At 38.6% G+C, this 20175-nt stretch overlaps 1 protein-coding gene across 1 annotated transcript in view; it reads right to left on the bottom strand.

Annotated features, from left to right (window-relative positions):
• The window catches only part of LOC104272395 (single-stranded DNA-binding protein 2-like), a 60401-nt gene that overhangs the window by 35072 nt on the left and 5154 nt on the right, over nt 1-20175 (bottom strand). Inside the window, exons 2-3 of the mRNA XM_009867375.1 lie at nt 19522-19611; nt 1995-2054 (exon numbers count right to left, since the gene is read on the bottom strand). Of these exons, the coding sequence (XP_009865677.1) occupies nt 1995-2054; nt 19522-19611 (150 nt within the window). The remainder of the gene's footprint in view (nt 1-1994; nt 2055-19521; nt 19612-20175) is intronic.

The raw sequence follows: 20175 nt of genomic DNA, 5'->3' as shown, positions 1-20175 counted from the left end.
CAAAACCTAAGCTGGTCACTTCTGACTGAGATGCCCAGTGACATGCAGGACATGGAGGCATTTGGTGGCACAGGCACATGTGACCGAAGACTTAACTCATGCAGTCATTACATGAGGGATTGTGGTTCCTTTCTAACATGTCATACCACTTTTCAAGAAAAAAATGCGTTGCCAACAGCAAATGCCCCTGTAGGGCTTGATCTTATAGGATGTGATGAAGAACCAGAGGCAATTTAGGGTCACTCGTGTGGCACTCAGTCAGTGCTACCTTTCCTTGCTATAAAGCCCTGATCCAGCTCAGATAATCTGGGATTTCACATATGCCCTGTGTCACCCTTCTTCACCTAAGACACACAATCCCTGCTGCGAGGCATTAAGGAACTGAGTTACAGTTACAGTGGGAATTTTAGGTCTGATTTTTACTGACTTGCATCTAATCAAAATTGCAGACTTAAACTGCACTACAGTAGCTTACTCCTTCCACACACTGTCCATCTATACTGTAACTTAAATATTGGCAGTGTTGCTAAAAGCAGTAATTCATGAATGCAACATAATGTCAGTGAATTGCAAGAGCTGTAATTCACTGAGATTATGTGATTATGTTACAGCTCTGAACTGAAAATACCATAATGGGCAGACAAAAACACTTTTTCAAAACTAAAGCTGCAGGTTGGCAGCATGTTTGCAGCACTTGCCACACCCAGGTTACAGTGTTTCGAAGTAGAGAAACAAAGGAATACGTGAAATCCAAACACTGGTGTATCTTTGGCTAAGGTACTACTGAATGGTGCAAAAATCAGGAATATACTTCGTAATGAGTTATGTCTGTAGCAAATTTTTAACTAGAGTGCTAATGACATTGCACTCTTATGCTGTCCCAAGATGATCACTTCAGCAAGGTTAATTAAGTCACACATTTCCCTTGTGAGATAGCAACTATGGTACAGGTAACTTAACCTGCTCCTGAACATCACCATGTCTGACATATAGGAATATCTGAAGAAGCCTTGCCACATGATACATCCAGCTCACTAAAATTTAAATATCATACTTTCTGTCAGTACTATCTCAGTGCTAAAAATTAAGTTTATTGACGTTGTGTTATATACACATAAAAAATAGCCAGAGTTGAGGTTGTGACACAAAAGTCTCCTCAACAAGGTGTGACAAGAAGAAAGGCAGTTTTGAAAGTCAGACCAAACACCCGTTCCATCTATCCTATCAAACTTTCCCAGTATTGTAAACAACCTAGGGTTTTTTTCAGAGCTCCACCGACATTCTTCCGTCTGCTTATCTTTAACTTTTCATCTGCTGACAACCACTTTCTCCCTCTGTCTGCACTATGAAGAACTTAAAAATACAAATGCTATCTACTTCCAGAACCATCTTTTCACAGATGGGCCAACAAAGGTCTCTGCTGATGAACAGCAGCTCATTACTCATTCTTGTTACACTGGCATGCATCTCTTTTGACGCAGATGAGAGAAAAGCAGGAATTTGATGCTTTTATAAAGTCCTCAGAGTGTCTATAAGAGCCATACAGCACTTCATGATATCTGTTTCTCTCCAATAAACTTTGTATTTAATATGAAATAAATATGAAGAATAAGCATTTTACGTAGAATTAAGTAAGAAAAATCTCAAAGCTAACAATTATGGGGTCATTCTGCCTTCTTCTCAGAGCAGGCAGCGCTGGCTGACATAAATGCAGCACAAGGCAACTGCATCCTCCCTCTGCAAACAGGTTTAATGCACAATAAACTTTGAGGTGCAGACAAATACTGTGTGTTAAGCCTGTTTAATTAATTAATTCTTAACTAAAGAAGAGGAAAGTGAGCTGCGAGTGCCACAGCCGCACCAGACAAAACAGGATGGAGAGTGGACTGAGTGAGTTTTATAGCCAACCTGCCACTGGTAGGCACAATGTTCCTTGTTCCCACCACTGCACCATCACCCTGGACAGCAATAGTGCATCAGTAATAAAATCTTACCTGATTGGGTATTCTTAAAGGTGGCCTTGGACCTCCAGGGTACCGAGGGGACATGAAAGGCTATGGAAAAAAAGAGAAACACTGCTAAATAATGCAACTTAGCTTGTATATAGTGCATTGGGAGATGGGGTGTATGCCTTCTGCTGTGCTCACACCTCAAGCATCCATCTTAAATACTTCAACAGAGTATTTAGCGTATTATTCTACAATGTTTAGCAGAACTAAATAAATACAGAGGTTCTTACTGAATGCATCTATCCAGATATATTATTTAAAACTTTGTTTATAAGGATATAAGCAACTTAATGCATCAACAGTGAAGAATAATACACCATTTAGATCATATAATCACACATCCATACTTTCCACTGGAGAAGGGGCAAAGATAGGAACCCTGGAATAGAAAACATAAGTGTTCTTGGGGAAGTCAAGAGGCAAGTAACACCATAATAGTTAACAAATACTTTCCACATACTTTTTCATAATAATACAGTATAATGCAATACGAGATTTAAACTTTGAGGGCACAGTTTTCAAGTTTATGTCAAAAATATTTAGAAGTTTGGTGGTTCCATTAACCGTGTAATTCAATGTTACACTCCTCCCATGCTTCCATATTTAAGTTCATGCTCACACAATACATTTCCTCTCTCAACCCCAAATTTATTCCCAAAGGTATCATACCATCCTGCACCTTGTATGTCCAGCAGCTTTTAGCATCTACCATAGTTCCTCATAGCCCACAAACAAGGCCAGTCTCTTATGATAATCAAGTAGCTGCACCATTTCTACGAGCAAATATATTTAACATTTCTACTTATTCTGTCCCAAAATGCGACCTCTCGAAATCTAAAAAGCTTGGAGATAAGTGTCAAGCCTGAGATCTACAGGAAAAAGACATAAACATCCAACTGAATAGATGAAGAAGAGGATCCATTACACTAGAAGAAAATGAAGAGCTAAATTTAGACTTTCATTGTGAACACAGGGCAAAAAAGACTGATTCTTTATACTGCGAAAGAGGAGTGCACTTCTGCTCATGCTATTGCCACTGGAGACAAGGCAGAGATAAAGGAAAGGAGTCTGCTTGGACTTCCCAGGGCCATTATCTGATGGCAAATATGCTGCAGGAAGTTTAAACTCACTCTTTGAGCTCTCTTCAAAAAGAAACAAACATAGCTACAAAATATAGTTAGCTGTAGGCTAAGGACAGGTCACTAAAATTCCATCATCACTGTTTTGCAAATGAATGGCTTATTTCAGCTCCACCAGTAGCACTGCATTATGAACTAAAATGCTAGCAATTATCAATGCTAGTAATGCATGTATTAATAGCAGCAATAGCTAGCAAAATTATAATTACTTTACCAATAAAAGCAATGAAAATTTTCCTATGATCTTGTACAAAATCCCAGAACCTTTCACATCTTAGAATCTGAAGAAAGCTGAAATAATGTAACCTACACAAACACACATTCAAAATAGGTACTAGAAAGCAATTCAAAATACAGAGGGTTTACAAACTGGAGAAGAAAGTTCAAAGACAATTTTGAAAAGATTAACAAAAAAGGCATTTCCAATTATATGCTATGGAAGTGGGAGGCTTCTCAGCCCCTCTCTCTGATGGTGAGATCCTCTGATAAGAAAGAAAGAAAAAGGGTTGTGCATGTGATGAAGGCTCTAAGTGTGCCTGTAAAACAGCAAAAGTGCAAGAGAATTAGAATTTCAACGAATTCCATAAAGATCAACCAAATGCATTATATGAAGTGTAGCACACTCTACCATCTTGGATTTGTCTTATCCCATTCAGCAAACAGAAGAACTTTATCTAGCTGTACAGTTCATAAAACGGAAATCAGCAGTGTCTCTCAAGTCAACTATATCTTAATATAGAATCACATTAGTAATATTAGTATATAGTAGTGAGTTATTGGCAGAACATCTGTTCATTTCCAGCAGGATGGAAAACTGCTTGTCCTATCTCTCCCCAACGGGTTCACCTTTGTATGTAGTTTATAAAAATAAGTAAAAACTTATGTTTTGTGTAGATTTGAAAATATTTTTTAAAAGCTGAAACAAATATGACCGTGCATTAAGGAGAGAGAGAGAGAGACTTACTCATATGAAGTCATCATTTCACTTACCAAATATGGCTCACATTGTTTTGAATGCCTGGATTAGAGTCCTTATTGTTTGGTTTGCTGTACCCCTGAGGTGAATAGCTGCTTCAGATTTTTGAGAAGATCTGGATCTAGACAGGTCTCAGGTCTATTTAATAAAAGCCTCACAAAGTAAGCCCAGGATTTTTCTCTGAAATGATATATATCATGAACTGGGTTTTCAGAGGCATAGTTAATTTCCTAAGGAGGCATCAAAGCAGATTTTGAGAACCAATGCATCGATTCTTAACTGACTTGTTAGTTCATCACACAGAATAATTACAGAAACCTGTTTGACACAACTCTGTCTTAGAAGAAGGTTTATACACTGTAAATACATATATATGCATTGATGTAGTCCCCTTAAACTTGTTTAAACTCTTTTCTATTCTTCCTATTCAACTGAACCCAAATGGAACTGTAACAAATTACTTCATCTAGTAAATTTCAGGAAGTCCTTTTGGTTCTTGGGGATCCATGGATATAAATGCTGCCCAGTTTTGATGAATGGAAGCATCAATAAAGGTCCAGACAGTACTGTAGAAAAAGGTAAGATAGTGATGTTCAAAGATGATTCTAAAAAAATTCAACCTGGTTTTGGACCAAGACTTAGCATTTAAACCTACTACAAAAATTAAAAAGAAAAACTTAATCTGTGCCAGTTACTAACTTCTCCCACTCGATCACTGATGTCATATTTGTTTACAAAAGGTTCTACTGAGGCATACCAAGATGACAAAGAAATCCTGACAAATATTTGGATGAGAATAAATCAAATAAGAGTTGCTGAAATGATCATGGCTTAGGGAGGAGCGACTGCAGACCTGTACTTCTTATGGCTAGTAGCGATCCCTCCTACACTTTTTGGAATATTTCTCTTCACCTTCTCTTAATGATATTGTAGTACATGCAACACAAAACGTAATGGGTTCAAAATATGGGTACTAAACTAAAACCAGTGATCACAGATTTTGAATTGGTCATGTAGCACTTGTCTTTTGAAGACAAAAAAAATAAATTCTTTGCACGTTGAAGACTTGGACATCTCTGCCAGCTACCTCCGCCTTGTGTCAACTCATGATTCAGCATCTCAAGAAGTTGAAAATCTTTACCAGACCCCCACATCAAATTTTCAGTAAGATAGAAGCTTTATTTGTCTCAAGAGTTCAGTGGATGGAACTGGGTAGGTGCCACACCAATGAATCAAACGCTCCCTTGTTTACCCCAGCTAGCAGGAAGGGAGAGGGCTGTCCCCAATGCACCAATTACAAACATGCCTTCCACCTCAGTATTACAGACATATGAGTCTTCAAAAAATAGTCAGGGTAAAAATAGAAAGAAATAATTAAACTTGAAAAATATGTCATAAGATAGGTAACAAGATTTAATAATGCAGCAATAATTTTAGCTATTGGGTAGGAAGATGGCAGAGGTGCAAAATGTATTATCTCCTAGAGCTTTCTCTTTAAAAAAGGGTGTAGGATACTCCTGAATAATGTATCTGGCACTTCAGGGCCATGTCTTCCTTAAGATGTTTCAAAGCCTGTCTGGGGAAACCAATCTCTGGAAGCTGATCTGACTGCAGAAGAAGGGTATTACCATAGTTACTCCGCCTCACAGTCATTTCCAGGTGATGAAATGGCTCTCAAGGGTTTCCAGGTACTACTGCAGCCTTCAAGTCCCTCTAATCCTCAAAAGGGTCATTATGCTGAGTACAATTAGGTGTAAACAACACGATTGCCCACAACTCTAAGCTACAATTGATTTCTCAAATGGAATTCAGGAACTGGCACATAAACTTATGTATAAAGAAAAGCAAAAAAATCACCCAAACTACAAACAAAAAACCAAACCAAGCAAAAAATACAGACGTTAAAAAAAAGAAAAAGAAAAAAAACATGAAGGAAACAAAATAACAGTAAAAAATGTCATATCTAAGCCACAAATGAGATTGAGATGCCACCAGCTTTTGAAAACATGTGTCATGCAAATTGCAGCAACAGAAGATTCTGCTAACTACTTTGCAGAACAGTCAACTAAACAAATTTGTAAACACCAATATATTGTAATTACTGTCTTCAGGTATAAAATTCAGTAATTTGGTATTACCCAAAGCTACCTGAAGGCTGCTGTCATGCAGCCTAGACTAAAGGAACATAAGCAGAAGCTTCTATTAAACTGTGTGAAAAAGAAGTCAAAGAGGAAAAAGCCTTTTCTGTTGTCACCACAGAATATCAACTTACTTTGATAAAAACCCTACAACTAAAAGGAGAAAAGTACAAAAAAAAGAAAACAATACTAAAAGAATACTAAGACTACACAAAGTAAAACTGAGATGTGAAATGTTGAATTTAGTAAGCTCCCTGATCTTACTTACAGCACTCTATCACAATGAATTGTTAAACACACTTAAAAAGAAGTTCAAGAACTTGAATGAAGGCACCACATGTTCTAGTACTTTTGTTATCTTCCTGCTAAAGAAAGACTCCAAGTGTGTACAGGGAGAATAAAAGATATTTTATAATCTAAGTATTTAATACAATTTTGCATGTTGTGTGTGCATATGTGCATGTACAAAGTAAAAATTTTGTAAAGTACTATTTTTCTTAATCCCTGGGAATGCACGGGGACAAGCAGATAGTAAGTTTCTCAGCAGGGAAGTCTTTGAAGAAGCAGTGTTGAAGCACAGTAGTCTCACTGATCAAATTTTGGTTCCAGTATTCAGTAAAAAAAATTTCACAAAATATATCCAATAGGAAGCTGATGACATAAAGGCATAGAATCTGGCACATTTCTCTATCAGTTGTGTAACTTTTACCCTATCTTCTTTTAATTGTTTTTAGTCTTCTTATGCCTAATACTGATGGAACAAAAGTATTTAAAAGATGATCTTCTACTAAGTATGACAGATTTCAGCAAATTTATTTTTCCTTAAACTTACTTCCCTTCCAAAAGCTGGGAATATATTTTACTTGCTTCCAAATTACAATTTATTTTTTCATTGACATTTCTAGCCTTATTTTACTCACACTACTGTATTAACTGACCACATTTCGTCCTGCATAAATTGTAAAATTTACAGTAATCATAGAATCATAGAATAGTTTTGCTTGGAAGATACCTTCAAGATTACCGAGTCCAACCTTCATCCTAGCCCTATGACACCACTGAGCCATGTCCCTCAGCACAACACCCACCCATCTCTTAAACACCTCCAGGGATGGAGAATCAGCCCCCTCCCTGGGCAGCCTGTTCCAGTGCCTGACAGCCCTCTCAGTAAAGAAATTCTTCCTAATATTTGACCTGAACCTCCCCTGGCACAACTTCAGGCCATTTCCCCTGGTCCTATCACTCACTACTAGGCAGGACAGACCAACACCCACTTTGCTACAAACTCCTCTCAGGGAGTTGTAGAGAGCGAGAAGGTCTCCCCTCAATCTCCTCCAGGCTAAACAGCCCCAGATCCCTCAGCCTTTCCTCATATGACTTGTGTTCTAAGCCCTTTCCCAGCTTGGCAGCCCAACTCTGTGCCCTCTCCAGCACCTCAGTGTCCCTCCTGTAGTGAGGGGCCCAAAACTGGACACAGCACTGAAGGTGAGGCCTCACTAGAGCCGAGTACAGGGGCTCCTGCTCCTGCCAACAGCACCATTCCTGACCCAGGCCAGGATGCCCTTGGCCTTCTTTGCCATCCAACCAGTTTTTCACCCAGAGAAGCGTATGCCCATCCAAACCAAGAGCAGTTAATTTCTCTAGAAGAATGCTGTTGGCAACAGTGTCAGATGCCTTCCTTGTAGACAACATCCCCAGCTTTTCCTTCACCCAAGAAACGGTTCACCCTGTCAGAGAAGGAGATCAGGTTTGTTGAACAGGACCTGCCCTTCACAAACCCATGCTGACTGGGTCTGATCACCTGGTTGTCCTGCATGTGCTGCATAATGGAACTCAGGATGATCTGCTCCATCAGCTTCCCTGGCACTGAAGTCAAACTGACAGGCCTGTAATTTCCCAGATTGTCCTTCTGTCCCTTCCTATAGATAGGTATTATATGGGCTGACTTCCAGTCAGCTGGGACATCCCGAGTCAGCCACGACTGCTGACAAATGACGGACCCAGTTCTATCAGCACTCTAGGATGAACCCCATCCAGCCCCACAGATTTCTGCAGATTGATGTGAGGCAGCAGGTCACTGAGTATCTCCTCCTAGATGGGGGAGACTGGCTTTCCTCAGTAGAAGTGTTTCTATTACTAAAGACTGAGGCAAATATCCACTGCCAAATAACTAATCCTCAATATTGCTCACATTTCAATTCCTATTGAGACTGAATTCCTAATTAGACCACATTTACTGTAGATATCTGTATCTGTTCCAATGCATACATTTTGATACCCTATGACTTGTTATAGTGGATACAACCTCTTGTAACAAACATATGCACACCAGGAAAACAAGTAAATGTAGTTCAAAAACAATTACTGCAGTTATTGGGCATGAGTAATAAGAGAGATTACACATATCTGCTAACCATGAAAATACTGAGAGTCAAAATGCCAGCAAACAACACTCAGGCTGAGAATAAAATGGGATTAATATTGCTTAAAGAGGAGATCTCTGTCTACGTGGCGTGTAAAGATCCACCTTTCTCAGTCAGGGTAGCTTAAAATAACGCTCATTTAGATTCACAATAATATCTTCTCAGCTAGCTGTACTAGAAGCTGTTTTCAGCTCTGGAAACTATGTGTTTGCCTGGTGAAAGCAGGACAGAGGGTCTGTTTTAAGGCACACCACCATTCTGGTTTAAATGACTTTAAATTGAAGGCTGCTTCAGAAAGTGGGGCAGCAGCTCAACTGGTCTCATCCACCCAAACCACACACTGTGAGGCTGACTGGCATGCAGAGAGGTCACTTGCTAAGCACACCACTTGGAAGCCCCAGGAGGGATGTCTTCCATGCACTGAGTGCTCAAGTGACTGAGGATATCCCCTAGCCAGCGTGGGCCTCTTGCCGTGGCCATGATGAGCGTTCCTTTAAAAACGTGTTTTTCGTATCTCAGGTACTTTGGCACGGTGTCAGCCAAGTCTGGCCAGCCCCTCTGGTCTCACCTGGACACCTCTACCTGCCAGGGACCTCTGCTCTGCCGCAGCCTGGTCAGCAGCAATTCACTGTGGTGGCAGCAATGGGCAGTGGGGAGAGAGGATCCATCTCCAACAACAGCTCCATCCAGACCTGGAAGAGGATGCCCATACCATGCTCTTATCGCATTTTACATAGCTTGGGAAAGCAGAGGAATATGTTCTGCTTGCACTAGGCAGTGCTCTTGCAGGGCTCCCCAAAAATTTACGGGTTTAGAAGCAACCAAATACAAGTGGTGACTGTTTTTCAGAATCCTAATTTTTTTTAACCTGCATTATCAAATTTAGAACAATTTCCTTACACTCTCAACACCCTGAGAGGCGGATGAAGCCCCAGACTGGAGAACATCTCTCAGGGGAATAACAAGGGCACACCATAAATTAAAAAATAAAGGATGAAACAGTTTCAGCACTCAGTATATAAAAGGACTGAAATGGTACTAATTGGCTTGTATAATTCAGTCACCATAATCATCACAAACTCTAAACACCACTTATTGCTAGAAGCTGAAAATGGAGCTACAGACTTAATTTGTACACACTATGACAAATTATTTTAAATTAATTTGTGTTGCTGCTCCAAGAGCAGGTATCGTAAGAGGGTTCAAGCTGACAGAATCAAGGTCAGAAGCCAGATGGGAATTCTCAGAATGACCAAAACTCTCCATTTATTCATTGGGACTTCTAAATGTTAGGAAGTGAAACAAAACAAAAATTTGTTCTCTTTGCCTCCATTAAAAAAAAATAATTCAATTGTCAAGTTACATACTCTGTCTCTGAAAATAACAATTCACATTCATCGTTCTTTTGCTTTTCACACTCTATTCCTATGAAAAGGATTGACATCACTTAACTCTTTATAGTCCAAATGGTAAGAAATAAGACTGCTTGATATTTTTATTTAATTTTTTAGTTAGGGTAGCAGTACTGAAAAATTACTATGAAGCAACATTTTAATACATCTCCTTAAGACTCTCTATTTCATAAAATGATTTAGAGGTGCCTGCCACTGGTATGTGTGTTTCCACTCTCAATGAAATGGGGTTTTGTACTCTCAAGAGTACTAGGAGTGAACCGTAAAACATGTGCTAATTGAACTTATCCAGGTTAGTTTACAATTCATATACTTCCACTTATTTGTTCTCCTCTATATTTTTTGTGGACGTCTCCATCAGCAATACCAGTCACCATAGTCTATAAGACACTTTTTGTTGATAGATTTTAATTCTAACCAGGACTAACCTAAATTAGCTCTCTAGCCTTCCTGTAGGTTCCTTTTACATATTGGAAGGCAGTTATAAGGTCCCCCCAGAGTCTTCCCTACTCTAAATCATGTTATTATTTCTAACTTTAATTTTGATCAAATGCAAATACTACAGAGAGCATTTCAAACCTGCCAAGCTAAAACATCAAGAAGTATCACCTTTTATAAAAAAGCCCCACAACACCGTACTTTTAGAACTCAGATCTCATACACGCATCGCTAAGCTTGAGAAAGAAGTTCCTTAAATTTATTGAGTAAACCTTCTACCCACTCGAGATTACGACATGCGACTGATTTTTTTGGAATAACATTGAGAGCAACAAGCTGGAGTTTGTTCCTGCTGTTATATTCAATAAATGTATTATTTCAAATCTATATGCATTATCATCATCCAAGGATTTTAGCTTCAAACCAACCACTAATGGCTCACGTAAAAACCCAGAGTCAGACCATGACAGAAGCTGAATTAGCCTCATCAGAAGGAAGCATCATATATAACAGACAACTCTTTCCTTGCTATTTAGCACCACTTCATCAGCAGCTATAACATCAATTCTGGTGCATGGTCAGTACCCATCAATTTTTGAAGTTTTTCTCACAGACAACACAGATTTTCAGGAGAAGATGACAAAGATCAGATCAGACCTCCTAGGTAAATGACTTATGCCCAGTTTCACCTCGTCCCCTTAGGTGGGTCTGTGTCTGCTGGAGATGTACCCATGGAAGGGGAGGCAGTGGAAGCGTGAGCTCAGAGCTTATTTAGCTGCTCAAGCTGAGCAGTTTTAATTTGTTCTAACAGTTATGAGCAGTAAAGCCATTACCACAACTACGGGTTAGGATTATCAAAGCCAGCAGATGTCAAGACACCTTCATCTATTTAAAGCTGCTTTTATTCCTGGTATTTAGAGAAAATGAACAAAAAAGAGAGAAACAAGCACAAAGAACCTACAGATCTTTCTAGATGCTAATCATCTCTCAAATAGTCTAAAAAGTCAAAATATTTTTTACAATTAAAATGCAGCATGATACTGGCAAGGACAAAAATGCACAGATCCCAATTCTGCAAAGAATTAGGCATATGCATAATTTCATGTACTAAGTATCCCCAGTGGGTGTCGGTCTGCTACACTGGCGTGGAAGTGTATACCAACAACGGAGGTTCAAAAAATAAGTAAAATTCTTCTTATTAACATGAATTATATAAACCCAGGAGGAAAAAAGTCCCCTCTAGAATCTATCTTTAAAGTTTGTTAAGGCCTACCAAAGATGCCAGTTTTACTCACAAGCTGTATGTAGCATTGGTGACATCTCATTTGCTCACAGTGATGTTTCAACAATCCATGATGTTTTTCAGGTTTTTGGGGCTTCACTGTATCTTCTCTGGTCAGGGCCCAATTATCCTACCTCCTTCAGTGAAATTTAGGATGGGTGTGAACATGGAACAAATCCAGCTAATTCTGTAGTCATGCTCCTGTTCATTTTTTAACCATTTATATGGTTTAGTTTTAAAAACCAACAATGTACAGGCAGTGCGACAAAGCAGGGAAAACATGAGGACCAGCAGTGAAAGGTGCATGATGAAGTACAATGCTCTAGTGTTATTAACAGTGTATGGCTGTTTGAAGACGAGGGATAAAAAATTGTAATGCCCTGGAAAACCAGGAAACTATGTGAACGTTAAGGGAAGACAATAGCTGGAACAGTTTAAAGGGGGTTTAAAAATAAAAAAACTCACATGTTTTAAAATCGATATAGATACATGTTACACTCTTGCAAAGACCAGTCTGAGAGGTATCTGCATCTTCTAGCGTTCGTCATGCCATTTGGCAGCTGGAATTCGGAATCCTCATTCCGTGTGCAAACAACGATGCCTTGGTGGACAATTCACAGCAGCAACACACACAATCCAAAATGGCTTTAAAGGGACACTGGAGGATTTCTCCCTCCTCATCTTCTTTGCTGCTGGATGCTTGTCCCAATGAGCCATCTGGGAGGATGTTCTGAGAGTGTGAAGGGCCTGAGGCAGAGGATCACGTGCCCAGCAGATCCCTGGCCAATGCAACGCACTAATACGCATCAGCGAGATTAAAGTGAGGACTGAGCAAAACCACAAACGGGCTGATTTAAGCCCAGCAGTCATGGAATCAGAGTTGTGGAAGTGCCACGCGTATTTGTTTGTGAGACTTTGACCAGTGACTTTTAAAAAGAAGCAGATAATACCTCCCCTTGGGAAAGAGCCTAATTATCATTCTGCTTGTCAGTTTCTTAGGTGTGGATAACAAAGGTTTAACTATTTTAATCAAATGCTGCATATATCATGACTTTACTATAAATATAGTAAATCCATGTATAAATTTCAATAGTACTTTATAAATATAGTTTACAATCTTACATAGAAGATTTGAAATCCACTTTCTTTTTATATATAAACTGTTTGCTATTTCTGTTTCAAAATGCAGAAGACATATCTTTTTATTGATTTTTTATTTGCTAACTCACTTTGCTTATTTTCACTATGTAAATGCTATTTAAACTCATTTTTAATAGCAAATAGCAATGCTAGGCAGCAAGAGAAATGGAAAATTCTTTCTGTTCGTGTGTCTTACTGTCATGATGCTCTCCTAAAGCATTAGGCCAGCTCTACTAAGGCACAAGGCTAAAAATACTTTAGAATAAAATGGGAATGAAGAACTGCCACTAGATGGCACGAGAGCCTTACATTACTTTGTTAGGTTGGGTTTGGTCATTCCCCCCCCTTTTATATAAGAGGAATATGTAATATTTGTTATTAAAACATGGTGTAGACACATTTTCCTCATGGCACTCAAGTATATCTGAAGATCACAAACTGATGAACGAACCAAAGTACTTGACAATTCCTGTGGAATATATACACACTATGGAAATAAATAGTGGTAAAGTCAACTAGAGTAAATCGTAAGAAATTTGCTGAAAAAAACCCCAATCTATTTAAAATAAAGAGTGCTTTACGTATAGGTGAAAAGGCATAGTCAGAGTTAGAATTTACATTTTTAAAAAACTATAAAATGAAACAAGTGAACTGTGAATTATCAAGCAAGGTGCTTTCTCTAAATCTCAGCTGGCACTTGATAAGTTAACTCTTCAGCAGTCTCTTAGGCGACTAAAGTACAGATCCAATGCTTCTACCTGCCTGAATGCCCTTAAAAACCAGATAGGCTCCTTATACGGATGTAGACATGGTACCCTTCTGGTCAACCATACAATAAAAGAGGTAAAGGTAACTGAGGTGTAAGCAAATAGGCATTTAAGCGTTTCTCATAACTACAGTGAAAAAGTAAGTAACAAGAGTCAGATACTCAGCAGTGCTAGTTGTCACTAACTTGGAGAAACACGATGACTTCCACTGGATTAGAACCTAAAACTTCTGAGCAACCTGATGTAGTTGAGGATGTCCCTCCTTACTGCAGGGGCATTTGGACTAGATGACCTTTAAAGGTGCCTTCCAACCCAAAACATTCTATAAGTGTATGACTCTAACTCTGCATTTAGCATGTTAAAACCAGAAAAGTAATCAAAGGAAAATAAAATCCCATGAAATCAACACTTTTCATTCCCTTTACAAATTCAATGAACACAAGCTCCAAAACTTCCCTTTGGCCTCTGTTTATTTGATTACTAAAGCTGATACTGTCCACAAAGACCGAATAAACAGTCTGTGAAAACACAAATTTAATGTATCTCAAACTTTTTAGCCAATTTAAAGATCAGTGAAGAGATGGATGGAATTGGGCCAGCACATCACTACCTGAAGAGTGGCGGATAGCGCCTGAACACAGCCCTCACGCTTCACATTGGCACACTGGCCTGTATCCAGGCCTCACAATCTCCATGGCGGCATTTGCAAATGTTAACTCTGCTATTTTCTAACTGCATACTGTCTCATGATGTGCAAGTATAAAACACAATTCTTTTCTGATCTCATTGTCCCCAACAAGGGAGCAAGGCTAGTACAGAACATTCTGAAGACCTTGCTCTGCCTGCATCTAAAAGGGCTTTCACGAATAACACACCGCTACTCAAAGAACCAACCCTGGTGAACAGTGCTGGTTGTCCTCAGGCCCGAAAACAGGATGTGACAACCTGACAGTCTTTGAGTTCTATCACCTAATCCCTCTTTGATAACAAGAGGATAAATTTAACTCACCATAAATTAGTTTATTACAACCTTGTGTACAGCATTGGCTGCTGACATTACACACATTGTCTTTAACACCTGGACCCAAAGCTAAAATATTATGATAACCTTATTCAGTCCTCCAGTTGCCCTACTATTTCAGTTATCAGATAGGACTCCAACAAGAGGGAAGAAGACCAGGTCATGTTGATCTCTGTCGATGGCTGTAACAATAGAGTAACTCTGATGCTAAAAAACGGCACTGAAAATGCCCTAAATTACTATATTTAATTAACACAGTAGCTAAGTGCCTTCTCATACCTTAGCTCCTACAGGATGTGGTCTAGTGAGGAAAACTGGCCAACTGATGATGTATTTCAAGATCCAGACTGGAATTAGACAAGCATTTCAGAAACGTATACAGCCGTCTTACCCTTATGCAATCTAATATAGCTTTGTGACGTCTCTTGCCCAATTCATACTTTGTTAAAAGAATCGTCACTTATGACATTCCCTTTTAGTAGGGGAAGAACCATGAAGAAAGAGAACTGAAATGACTTATCTTGGGCTACCCAGGAAAAATGTGGGTAACTTAGGGATGAATTGCACAGCACTTCTTAGCATCCAGGCTCATACTCTAATTCCCAAACATTATCCTTCTCTGAGACTCTGTATTAAGAAAGCCACTTACTAGAAGCACCAACTCACCAGACACCACCCTTGACCTGTTATTTCAGCCTGAGACAAAATCAACTCCAAAACGTCCAAAACTTGATTGAGTTCTCCTATTCAGAGTCTTCTACGACAAAGCTATTCTTTTCGCTCCTCCTGTAGTCCCACACACACAGTTTTGCTGCTCATGAAGCAAGACTTGATTAAGTTGCTATAACACCTCAGTTTATTGCCAGAGTATCACTTATTCTACACATTGAAAGAAGATGAGGACAAAATTACGCAGCTATGAAATTTAAAGTTACATTAAAATACATACATACTGGTACATGAAATTGAGACACATCCTAACTCCACATAAACCTGTTTTCTTGATTTTTTAAATCTCATTTTTGACATGTAAACAATTATCTTTAAAAAAAAAAGTCATTCAGCTCATAGTAATAGTTCTGCACAACTCTACCACCTTCCCTTCACTGTATCAAAATAAAGCATTGCATTTTGGCCTGTCAGCACTGTAGTGACCATCATTCATCACCTGAAGTACAAAAGCAGAAGTACAGGTAGAGATAAAAGACAGATTCAGCTGCTGCCTTCAGAACTCCAACTCTGTGGGCCATGCATAAAAATGCCAGAGACTGCTAATTAACACCAGTGCTAGTGGCCAACATGTACACAAAAACTTCATTTTACGCAGAGTTTTACCAGATACTGAAAACATACTTCTCCCATATTTATCTACCTCCATGTGTACTACTGTACTGAACTATTTTAATTTATTAAAAATAAAGTAAATCTTACAAAAACACCCAACACTTAATTTATTTTCTTTTACAAAATATTATTTCCTTTTATAAAATTATTTTCTCTTATAAAAAATAAAGTCACAGAAATAAAGCCCGCAGTCAGCAGTGCCAGTAGAACTGGAACCCTGGTAATATTTCTTTGTTCCCAGCACAGTCCCTACTTAGGTTGCCACCCTTCCCTGACCTGTCTGATAAGAAGCCATTGCAGCAGCAAGAGCATCCATTTTGCTTATATCTCACTTAGTAGTTAAGTGTTGCACGCCAAAATAGAGCTGCAGTGCAAAACCAGGAGCCAGTACTGATGAGAAATGAAATGATTTAAAATTGTCTAGCAGTTCTGAGTTAGCCAAGCAGACCTGGAAGGTAGTGGCTATTAACTGGTTTAGCTTACGCCAATCCAAACATCTCATGAAAGAAACAAAAGGTATCCTTATCATTCTAGGATAACCTTGAAGATAAATTTTAGGTTGCAACTTTTTTAAAAGTTGAAACTTTGTGATGTCTTTATAATTGGTGAACTAAGTGCCATTCTCCCACTTCCATAACCTTCTGACTCTTAAAGAGTAGGATTGTTTACTTTCATAATCTAGGAGCAAGTTGCAAGTCTAAATTCCGAACTCTCAGTGAAAGATCAGCAGTTCATAGAAAGGTTGAAGTTGGTCAGTGTTCAGATCAAGACAGACAAACTTGTTTCCTGTGATTTGGTTTATTCTTCTGACCAGCTGGGTTCAGAGAAATTGGAGAAGTGCATACAGAAACTGCTTGTCTACTTAGAGGTGTGTTAGAAAGAAAGCATCTATGAAGGAAGTACGAAGTTTTGATCATGAGTTTCTCCTTCTTGCTTGTAGTTTCATCTGCTTTTTATGGCAGATTAACACACCTGGTAGGTTAACACACATGGCTATGTCTGCCAATATATTTTCTTGTCCTCAGATAAACTGACATTGCTAAGATTCAGCTCCATCTGAGAGTATTAAAACCAGATTATTAGCTGCTACTTGACAACACTCACTCCAATACTACAACACATTGTCACGGACTGTCTGTACATCTCTGCTTTATAAACACCTTACAGTTTCAGCACACTGTTCTGTAACTGACTGGATTTTGGCTTAGCCTGCCTTGCTGGGATTGCTCCCAACCCTATCAATGTATCCGTTATTAAATGTGCAGTTGGGTTTGCTAACTAGCAAATCTACGTACATTCCTAAGCAGAGGACTAGATCAAAAACTAATAATCACTTGAAAAATGTCTGTTCCGCTGACAAGGCCATTCAGATGAGGAAAGTAGGTCTCCATTTACCAAAACTGCAAGGGACTAATCTTGCGTATGGCACATTACAGAGAGACATGATGGCACAGGCCCAGCAGTTTCAAGGGGAGGTGAAGGGTGATGTCTGGAGGAGGCCAGACCAGACTGTGCAGACCAGCTCTTGGAACATGCCTTGAAGAAGACTTGTTGGCTGTGCTGTTGAGCTGATGATAGCTCTGCTTAATGTCACAAACTGTGTTACACTGAAAATGGATTTTCCTCTGTTAATTTTCAATACTAGGTCTTGCAAAAAAGAGCAGGCTGTTGGTAGGGCTTCAAGTAAGACTGAAGTCAGATACTGACAGACAAGGAAAGCTTATCCATACTTAACTTTCAATCATCTTGTCTTTCTTACATCTTTAGAGATCTAGAGTGGCTAGAAGCCTTTTCACGCTTCTAAAAACAAAACTCCCACACCCTCCTCCTGCAAACCTTTAAAATAGTTACTCTCTCCTCTACACTTCACACACTTGTCCTATGTGTGCCCCTTCCCTCTCCTAATTGTCCTCAAAGACAACAGAGGAAAATAATTTTAATCTTTAATTTCTTTGACATTATAACTGGAGTGGGTGGCTAAAATAAGAAAAAGTTAAATATTTATATAATATAAAAATTAAGATTAAGTTGTGTTTAAAAATATCTACCTAACCAGCTGTTCAGAACAGTAAAAGCAGAAGAAAAATAATTGATCAGTTCTGCCAGCTCTTCAGGATATTGTGACTGGCAACAGTACGATATTTTCTACTTCAATTGCAAATATATTTTCATTCACGTATTAAATGTCATGCCTAAGTTTCTGAGTTGATGAAGGAAACAACATGCTCATGCCATGGTCAAGGTTTCATTCTGTGGGTATCAATACCGCATATAGCAGTTTTTCCCTCTCTGACCATGGGAAAAGGAAGACCACACAAGTAAAGTTGTCACAGAATCATAGAACAGTTTCGGTCAGAAGAAACCTTAGAGAACATGGAGTCCAACCTTTAAACACGTACAGTGGAAATAAAGACTGCTGTCATTTTCATACAATCATCGTTTGGATTAAAAAAACCCCAAACATTTCTTTTCTTCCAGATGAAATATACTTCTTTTGTCTACGTATCTCAGAGAAGAAGGAAAAAGACACTGTTCTCTACCTGGATTTCAGCACTCGTTCATTATAGAATATTCTGTCATGATGGTCTCTTCACATCACACTCCTGGAAAACTGCACTGTTTCTTTCACATCATGAGATCAAGTGGAAAGTCCTGTTCTTTCTAAAGAGCTGTTTCAATGCTAGAGGTGCTGCTATATTTTGCTCTGGCTGTACAGCCACATTTCACCAGCATGGGAAAAAACCATCAGGCTTTGGTGAAAAGGAGATGCAAGCTCGCTCACAGGAGAAGTCCAGTCTTGGATTCCAACTGTTAGGTTGACCTTGCACTAAAAACTGCCATTTTTTCTATGGTAGTATTCTGTACTGTTAATGTCCAAAGTGCTAACTGGGTATTTATTTTCATTTATGATAAAACAGAAGCAACACATGGTCTAAATTCTTTCCTTTCTTCTTCTAGGCATTAGGGCTGAGAACTTCAATGTACAATGAGATGCTCAGTGGAATATTCTTAATTGCCTAGCTCTAATCCCACTGAAATTGAGCATCTAAAAATTCTGGCTTGTGGCTTTACCACTGAGCTAAACATGGCAAGTAAGTTTCTTAAAGTTTTGATGCAATATATGTATATTACCACAAGAAATTGTTTTTAAATTACATTCAAGCATATTCAGTTTCCACTCAAGAACTGGAGCATTTCTCATCCTTGAAATTTTGGAATGAGTTGTGCTGTACTACTTCATAAAGGAAATACTTGTCAGCCAGAGACATCCCTTCCTTTACACCTATTCACTTTTGTTAAAACATAAACTTTCAAGTATTGCACCATACAGCAAGACATAGTTTAGAACAGGACCTTTTCTATAGACTTGTAAACAATATTACGGAGGATTTTCTATCCTAAAATTCCTAAAATCATAATTTTTCTGAATACCTGAAAAAAACCCGGTGGTACAGGACCTACTGGCATGCCATCTCCTGGGGGAATGTTTCCTAGCACTGGACTGGGAGCTGCTGCAGCACTCTGAAAAGAACAAAGGGAGAATAAACCTTTGTCATTGCATGGTAGGCATTAAACCCCAGAAAAAAACAAACAAACAAAAAAAACCCCAAAACCTGACCAAAATGCAGAAACTAATTCTCTGGATATGTTATTGTTTCACCTGAAGGTAAATTAAAATTGTATTGTGTTTAGTCTTCGTTTATACAAGTATAATGATTTTTTAAAATAATATATGTTGAAAGGAAGGATCTAGAGATTGCATGGATATACAAATATGCGTCAATTAGACAAATCTTGACTAGATTTTAACAAAATATTGCACCCGAGTATGTCTATATATATACAAATGTGAATTTAACTTGTACATTTTTTCTTGCATTATGTGTATAAATACGCTCACACATGCACAAGGATATACATAGAGTATAAAGAAAGTAATGTATGCTTTTTACCAGCAATTGCCAAGCACTTTAAAGATAATTTCAGCAGACTGTAATATTCTTTCAGAACTACATCAAGCTTCAGAACAGGATTCTCTTACAAGCAGCACAAGAAAGAACGCTCATGATTCTGCTAGTAATGCTT

Source organism: Apaloderma vittatum, unplaced genomic scaffold (genome assembly GCF_000703405.1).
Source record: "Apaloderma vittatum isolate BGI_N311 unplaced genomic scaffold, ASM70340v1 scaffold2794, whole genome shotgun sequence".
Lineage (NCBI taxonomy): Eukaryota > Metazoa > Chordata > Aves > Trogoniformes > Trogonidae > Apaloderma > Apaloderma vittatum.
This window is presented reverse-complemented; position numbering and strand designations above follow the sequence as displayed.